Source organism: Neolamprologus brichardi, chromosome 23 (assembly GCF_056152115.1).
Source record: "Neolamprologus brichardi isolate AB-2024 chromosome 23, ASM5615211v1, whole genome shotgun sequence".
In the NCBI taxonomy this organism is placed as follows: Eukaryota; Metazoa; Chordata; class Actinopteri; order Cichliformes; family Cichlidae; genus Neolamprologus; species Neolamprologus brichardi.
Window position 1 is genome coordinate 11857279 of NC_142125.1, and position 9021 is coordinate 11866299.

General features: G+C 41.5%; 1 protein-coding gene across 1 annotated transcript; it reads right to left on the minus strand.

Annotated features, from left to right (window-relative positions):
- Positions 1 to 6826: 6826 nt before the first annotated feature.
- Positions 6827 to 8163, minus strand: rxfp3.2b (relaxin family peptide receptor 3.2b). Its single transcript, XM_006790370.3, has one exon. The coding sequence runs from the start codon at positions 8161 to 8163 to the stop codon at positions 6934 to 6936; it is 1230 nt and encodes a 409-aa protein (XP_006790433.2). The 3' UTR covers positions 6827 to 6933.
- Between the last annotated feature and the right edge of the window lie 858 nt (positions 8164 to 9021).

Below are 9021 nucleotides of genomic sequence, written 5' to 3' on the forward strand. Positions count from 1 at the left end.
CAGCCCGGAGAACTATTGCTGAAGTCTGGCTCCTTGTAAACAAAATATGAATAAATGAAGGTTTCCTGATTGTGTTTGTGTCTGTACTTGCCACAGGTTCTTGTTGAGACTTGCTTTATGTGTATCTGTTGGTAGATTTGCTCTGCAGTGGATCAGTCATTCATTGACATGCACATGCATATTTCCAAGGCAAACACATGCAACAAACCACAGATAAACATAATACAGCATAGTCAAGCAGCGTTTAGTACATGTAACAGTTTCACTCAGTTAGTTTTTGTTCTTTACAGATAAACATCCAAACCGTGATATTAAGGAAAAGGATGAAAAAGACACAATAAAAACACAATAAAATTAGCGTGGAAGTCAAGTTTCCTCAAGCAGGACAGATGCTGGTGTCCCTTTGCACAGCTTTACACTTCACTTCAAAGTTCAGTTTTAAATCAGTAATTGTTTCAAGATATAGAAAACTGAACACATTCCACCATCGGACCCTTAATGGATGTGATGTCTAGTATGTTTTCAAAAATCTGATTGTATTTTTTGACTTAGACAAGTTTAACTGCCTCCTGACACCATTTAACAAAATCCTCCAGCACTGGACCTGGTCTCACTCTCTGGGAGCTGGGAGCCACACAGGTCTGCGTATAAATGTTCCACAAAAAGGCCCTTCGCAAATGTCAGGATGCTGACTCTTTAAACAAAGGTGGTAGTCATGGTAAAGTTTACATCTGTCAAACAGCAGCCCTGTTCATGAGTACCGCTACAGACGGCCACTTGCATTGCTGTAGATTCTCACGGTTCTAATATTTACTCTGTTTTCCCTGAAATTACTCTCCAGTTGAACTTAAGACTTCCCGGTGAACATAACCCCCAAATTACCTTGGGAATTTTCTGATCTATTTTTGGGATGTTCCCTGAACAACAACACAACTCAGCTTCCATCCTTAATCTGCAGGGATTTCAGGTTCAACGAGGAGCTGCTGACACTGACTTGTTTCCCCTGGGGGGCAACAAAAGAAATCGGGATTCTTGAATCTTGTTCTCCACGGTCTCTGCAGTATATGGTACCATGAAGGATGCAAAGCTGACAAGACAGTTGACTGACTTAAACAAACAGAGAGTGAGACAAGTCAAGAGAGAGGAGAAAGTTTTACTAAGATTAAAGCATATGTGAATATATCATTAGATCTATGTGAAATTTGCTGTTCGCACTCTGATAGACACACGTAGCAATGCGTGCATTCTTTAGAGGGATAGACTGTGGCCTAGCAATTCATCAACGTTTCAAAGGAATCTATCCAATCTGAAAATGGAGTCTAATAGTTAGAGAGGTAGGGGCATGGTTTTGGTTTTGTTCAGCGATAGACTTTTAGTTGATATGAGTCACTGCTGTAACAAGTCAGTGTCTGTGAGTCACCCACTCACCCACTGACCACTTCGCCCCAGTGCAAAATCATCAAAGCAGGTGCAGCCCATTATGGAGCATCATAATGTTCTGCTTTCTGTTCAGTCTGCCACCTGCCTTTGGTGTCTCACTCCTCGCTAGAGCATGTAGCCACTCTTATTATTACACAAGCTCATTTAACTGTAAATTAGCCATCATCTTCTCTCCTTGCCAGCAGCTCACCTAATCCCACAGTTGAAGAAAAAAAAAACGAAAAATCAAAATCACTATGCATTTTGTTAATAGGCAGATGAAGGAAATAAAAGCAGGGGACAACCTGAAAATTAAAATGCACTGAGGAGGAGATACTCGTTTCAGCTGCTTCTCTTCTTCTTTCACATTTGACCTTCATCCTGTCTTCTGTTTTCTTCTAAGATCATATTGCACAAGCACCATAAACCTGCATTAATGCAGGCACATTTTAAAAATTTGAGTTGTCTGTTAATCCCCATTCAAAAGTGCAGTATAGAGGAGCTTGTTAATAAAACTGTCATTGGTTTAGTAACAGAATGACATCACATACTTGACACCGTGTATCTGATGACTGGGATTACATGGTACTGTGACTAATTGCTAGGTTGTAGTTTTGTTGTGGACTTAGTTCTCGAGATAACAGAGATCTGTTGATATGATAATCGTATGATAAATGAATCTCAAAAAGATAGGCCTTCTTGTGTGTGACCTAATGTAGCTTTATGTCTATCACTGGTGTACTGCTGGAAAGAGGGAAAAAATGGCAAGTAATTAAATTATAATCCAAGCAGTGGGACACACACACACACACACACACACACACACACACACACACATATACATATACATATATATATATATATATATATATATATATATATATATATATATATATATATATGCAAAATGCTTGCACAAAGTATAATTTGTTGCTTTGAATGGCAGGTTTGTGAGAGTAAATTGAATATTATTAAGCGAATTTATGAGTACCCTTTCAGATAAATGGAAAATATATAATTTATTTTTAATGAATAGATAAAGGATGCTGAATATGGGGCTGCCAGGCTGGAGAAAAAGCAAGAAGACCACAGAGGAGGATTATGGAGGCAGTGAAGAAGGGCTGATGTTATAGAGGAAGATGCTAGGGACAGTGTGAGATGGAAACAGATGATCGGCTGTGACGACCGGGAGCAGTCAGAAGAAGAAGAAGATAAGCAGAGTGCATGACAATAGAAGACAAAGAGGCACAGAGAAAAAGGAAATGACAAAAGAAATTAGTGCCAGTGCACACAGTGACTGCGATAAAGACCTGGCGTGTGTGTTTGGGGGGATTTTCACCAGGAATCTTCTTATGCTCCATTTTCTTACACTGATCAAATTAGGAACTGACATTTCCTGCATATATGATGACCCCAGCACATTTCATGATCAGCTCAGTTTATTGCCCGGCATGCACAGATAGGGTGTATGGGATCTCTTTCAACACTATGCGGGATAAACACCGCTCCTAAAATATCCCATCAACAGCTGAAAAAGTCAACGCTTTGTTTGATGAGTCTGCTAATGAGGGAAAATTAAATATTCTAGAGATACAAGCATTGTCAGGCTATCATTAAGCGTCAGAGAAAGGTCAGCAGCAAGGGTGTTTTGCAACCTTCAACTATCACATTATGTCCCAGGGGGAATTTAGATGAGTATTGATCAAATGGCCTTTCATTAATGGCAGTTAAGTGCATTTTGTTAAGTCTATTAGCTTACTGTTAAAGCTCAATAACCTCCTGGTTGTGCAGTGCCCTTCCACATGTTAGAGGTCATAAGAGAGAGAGAAAGATGGAAAGGTGGACAAAAGATGCTTTGGGACTTTGGGTGATTCTTTTATCTATGTTAAGAGCTCAGATGATCGCATTCTTGGAAACTGAAGAACAAAAAAGAAAAAAGCACATACACACACACACACATACACACATACACACATACACACACACCGTCAGATATTTTGCAATCAATGCATAATGAAGAATAAGGATAAAAGCAGCAGAACTAAGAGCTGAGAGTGTTTCAGATGCCTTAGCTTTTCTGCTAATGAACCTGTCCTTCATGTCCTGAGTCTCTTCATTATCATTTCCTAGAAATGAGAAGTTACTTCTTACTTTGCACTGACTGGCTTTGCAATATATTCATAATCTAAATCTGTCCTCTCAGTTCAGTGTGAGTACAAGAAAACAATTTTTAGAATACAACGTGTTAAATTTGCTTAGATAAGAGGGTCCAGCAGTAGATGAGAGGAATAGGGAAGGATTTGTCTGTGTTTCAGTTTGGCTTAGCTGTAGGCTTGAGAGTGTGTGTAATTGTGTAGAAGGAAAGGAATTTATGGACACTGGGGGTCTGCCTGTCATAAAAGGAGACAGGAAGCTACAGTTGGGGATTGCTGATGGTGATGCTTGTATCTTTAATAAAAACTCATAATTGTTATAACTTAGAAGCAGGTTTGCAGAAGACTCTCCAGATGCTTATCTGTATATGTAAGACAACAAGGGGCCAATGGCCCAGTGGATGCAGAGTGGGGGTCTCAGTGTTTGTAATATGTTAATAATAATAATAATAATGGATTGGATTTATATAGTGCTTTTCAAGGCACCCAAAGCGCTTTACAATTCCATTATTTATTCACTCTCACATTCACACACTGGTGGAGGCAAGCTACAGTTGTAGCCACAGCTGCCCTGGGGTAGACTGACAGAAGCGAGGCTGCCATACCACGCCACCGGCCCCTCTGGCCAGCAACACCAGTAGGTGGTAGGTGAAGTGTTTTGCCCAAGGACACAACGACCAGGACAGAGACCCCCGGTGCCGTCTCTGGATGCCTCGAGGAATAAAAAAGAACCGGGGTGAAACTGATTTCGTAACATCAGCCTGTCCGTATTCAGTGCATGCTGGCATGTTTTTCAAGGGAATCATATATCCAGGGAATCTTTATTCTGTTGCCAAATGGAGCTGCTGAGGGCAGTGGGCTGTGTGATCATTATTATAGTATATAGTATTATTATTTATGTGGATATGGGTACCCACATAAAAATAGATAGATAGATAGATAGATAGATAGATAGATAGATAGATAGATAGATAGATAGATAGATAGATAGATAGATAGATAGATAGATAGATAGATAGATAGATAGATAGATCAATCTACATTGAACTTGTTTATCAGCACCACACCAACATTTATAACCAGCCAAGATTACAAAAGTCACTGATTCTGTTATTTGCTGCAGATTCTGCTCCCAGCTTGTTCAGGCTGACCCACTGAAGGCACGGGGCAAAAATGGGGTGGACCTCTATTGACCCAATTGTTCCTGCTGTTTGTGCGTAATGTATGGTCCAGTTTTCCTTCAGTTTTCCTTCACATAGCAGGTTACTCATAGCAAACAAGCATATTTTTACAAAAGCCCCAGAAATCAAAGGTTCTATTTACCTGAATTTTACTCGAGTCAAAGTATTCTGTGTATGGCTTTGTTTATGATAATTTGACCACATATCTGTTTATGGAATAGGAACCCTGCAAAATCAATCATGTAGAACAGAATCGCTAAAGCCTTTATCAAACTATAATGCAATGCAGCAAACTCTGGTTGTCTGGGGCCATTGTTTACCTAAAGCTTTTGTTTGGCATTTTTCATATACTTCTATCTAAGAATGACACTAAGCATCAGCTTAGGTCCACAAAGCAATTTGAAAAGACATTTCAAACCACAGAAGTGTTTTATTTAGTATTTATGTTTGGATTACGGCTTTGCTACACTTCATTTCACACAAAAGCTCCGCTGAAGAGCGAGAATCCCATTCTCAACAGAGGAGACGAAGAAAATCTGCCCCCTCTATCTGACATGCAGTCTAGTTAGCAACACCTTTGTTCATTATTTGTGCAGTGCAGTGGCGCTGTTGTTAGTGATTGAAGGAGAGCTGCACAAACACAGAATGAGAAAGTTAAAGCTCATCAATAAAAGAACAGAGAAGGGAGTCTCTGTTGTCTGATGCCCTCTTGCCGGTGTGGGATTGTTTACATAACATTAGCACCACTTTATTTTGCACGCTCTCAACACCTCTGACTATTTTCCTTTTTTGTCTCTCCTCGTACGGGCTCTGAATTCTAATGTGATCTGGCCCAATTATTCAAAATAGTTCAAGCTGAGTTTTTTATTTAGTCTATATTTTATTTACAGGATTATCAGTCATTATGATTTAAATGAAAAAACATCAAATTAGCAGCTGTCTTGTATGAAAGCTGATGCTATGACCACAGAAGCTCCAGTCAACATATGTATCTGTTCAATTTACCAGAGATAAAAAGGCTGTTTGTGGCACTGGTGGTCTGTCCACCATGAGATGCCTTTTTTTTTTTAAATGAAAAAATGCTTTGGTTTAAAGTAAATGTTTGCCATATAATGCAGATGTTTAGAGGAAATTCGACATAATTCATTATAATTTTCAGTCTGACACATATAAAGTAAGAAAAAGAACACATCTGAGTATATTTGCATGGCTGTCTAAGGTCAGCGAGAGTGAGAAAGAGAGAAAATAATGATCGTAAATTTTTCATCTTGTGTGCATACAACACAGTATAGTACACAGTTCAAATATGAATCATATACTATTTGCTGCACAGGGGTATAAAATCTTAAATGGATCACAAGTCCTAATCCTCAAAGCTTTCCACACGGGAGACCTTTATCTCACTAACTATGCACTGATTACGCTAAAGTCTTTGATGCCATGCTGCCTTACCCCGAAAAGCTCAGGAAATTGATTTTAGTTCTTGTACATTTTATTTGCCTTTTATTTTTTCACAAGAGATGAGTCATTTCTCCAGGACAATGCAACAAGCACTACTATTTTACTCCATACATCTACAAAAATAAAATGTACAAATTCTTTTTCCCCCCCGCTCATTTCTTTAGTTTTTCCACAGATACAACAACAGGCGATTAAATTGCTCTTTTCTTTTATGATATTTTAAATAAAGCAAACACTTCTAAGCATCACTGTCCTGCTTTTTTAAAATTAATTGTTTTGATTTCATTTGTTCCATTGATTATACTCATGAAAGAATTACACACTTGCACCAGTAAACAAACACAAACACAGTAATTTACCGGTATGCATAAAAAAAAAAAATCACGCCTGAGTGCTGCAACTATTTGAATCTCACTTTGGATTAACAGCTATACATGTCCATGACACGAGAGCAGTACTGCTCGACAGAAGCAGGGAGACTGAAACAATGAACAACTGTAACAACAGAAATATGTGTTGCAGAGGAAATCTTGAGAAACACAGTAGAAGTGAGGCACATCCTACCGTGCAGTACATTGTAATTCTGCATTTTTTTGTTTTTTTTTGTTTTAAAGAAATGCGATTTTCTGCATCGAAAGCGTAGGTGAGAAATATGCCCTCTTGGTAAACAGATCAATAGTACTGGAGGTGGAATGTTTCGAGTTCCCCAATCATCCCAGTCAGACATCCATTTGGACCAGCACCAAAACAGGTGGTGCCTCAGCCACTTTGGCCTTGCGACGCAGCAGATGAGTCAGGCTCCTGAAAGATGGCGTGGCGTGCAGGAGAAGTTCCTTGAGGCCTGCCCGAAACTCCCGGCGGATTAGGCAGTAGAGCACAGGGTTGAGGCAGCTGTTGGTGTGCGCCAAGCAAACAGTCAGAGGGAAAGCGTAGGCCTGTGCATTGTAGAAAGCTTTGCTGAAGGGCACAAGGTCAAACTTTATGAGCACACCCCACAGTGTCAGTGCCTGATTAGGAAGCCAGCAGAGAAAGAAGGAGAGAACTACGATGACAATGGATTTAGTCACTTTGGAATGACGCTTTTGCCGGCTTTGGTTTGCCTCTGGGCCCGCTGCACCTGCAATGCGCCGGCTTAGGATGAAGCGAAGCAGCAGCAGATAGCAGACGGTGATTATAACTAGAGGAATAAGGAAACCTACTAGGACCTTTTGAAGTTGATATAGACCCAGAAGGAGCTGTGGATCCCAACTGCCAGAGTCTGGGAAGCGCACCAGGCAAAGTTCCTCATCAGATACTTGGGCACTGGTGGAGTAGATGGCATGAGGCAAAGTGGCCAGCAAAGAAACAGCCCAGATGCAAAGGCTTGTCCACCTGGCTCTGGCAGCTGCTGTCCGTCGGCTGTGTATCTTCAGTGCGGAGGAGATGGAGTAATAACGTGCCACGCTCATAGCTGTGAGGAAGAATACACTGGCATACATGTTCATGGTGGTGACAGAGCTGATGAGTTTGCACATCACACGCCCAAACGGCCAGCGGAAGTCCAGGGCTGTGTCCACTGCCCAGAAAGGCAAGGTCAAAACAAACTGTAGATCTGTGATAGCCAGCCCCATCACAAAGCAGTTGATGGACGACTGCTTCTGCCTGTAACGGGAGTGCAACAGATACAGAGCCAGTGAATTCCCCACCAGCCCCAGAGCGCAGACGATAGAGTAGACACACGCTATCATCACACGTACCACTACGCTGGAGCTGTCTCCTTGAATTTCCATGATAGATTCCTTGGTGAGGAGCTGCAGCCAGCAGTGCAGTGACATGTTAGTGGTGGAACCTTCGCTGCAGTTCCCATTGTAGTCGTCCTGTAGTATTTGTTGTTGACATGGCTCGGGTGACACCGTTTGAACTCCAGACTCATTCAGCTGCATGGTTGGCCTCTCCTTCTCACATATCATCTCGTAGGGCAAAGTTGAAGAGCTGCCGTGTCTTCAGAACACAGAGAAAAAAGTTTGTGCAGATGGCATTTGCAGCATTTCTGTTGCATGTGTCATCAGATTATCTCCCATGGCGCTGTAGATGCCATCCTCTGCCGCCGTTATTCTCTCCTCATTTCTCCACACACTACTCACAGCTCTCTGCGCGCCACGTCCGTTTATAGGTTTCGCGTGAACGCGCAAAGCTCTGCCCCGCCGTTGACGCTCTTCACCTCACCAAGAGGATGATAGGACCAGAGCGAATCCGCGCTCTTACAGCCGCAGCCACATCAAAGTCTCCCAGAATGTCCGTCAGCGCTGCGTCTTAATGTATTTTGACAGGACAGTGGCACATCCATAATCTTGTTTGTACAGTGTCACCTGTGAACAGGAGCTTTTGGAGACCTGGAGACAGTGTACGCATAAAATATGCACAGAGCGGACTGACTGTACACGGCGCTGTGTTTGACGTGATCGTTCGGGACGTTTGTTGAGGAGCTGAAGGACAAGGATCAAGGACACAGCATCACCTTTATGTTTCTGATTAGCATCAAAGACGAATTTAAAGGCGGTGAAACCACGTGTACCCGTGTAACGTTTATTATTATGCCAGCAGCTAAGAAATATTAGCCTGAAATAATACTACCTAGAAGTTGCGAAGTCGTATAAGCGCGTTAATCACAGACTTATGATTGAACTTTGTTAGGGACACTTCGTCACCTCCTCCTCCAAGCGGATATCTAATCAGCCAATCACACAGTAGCATCTCACCCGTCGTTTAGACATATACAGTTCTGTGCAAAAGTCTCAAACCACCCCTCAATTCTTTATATTTTGCTT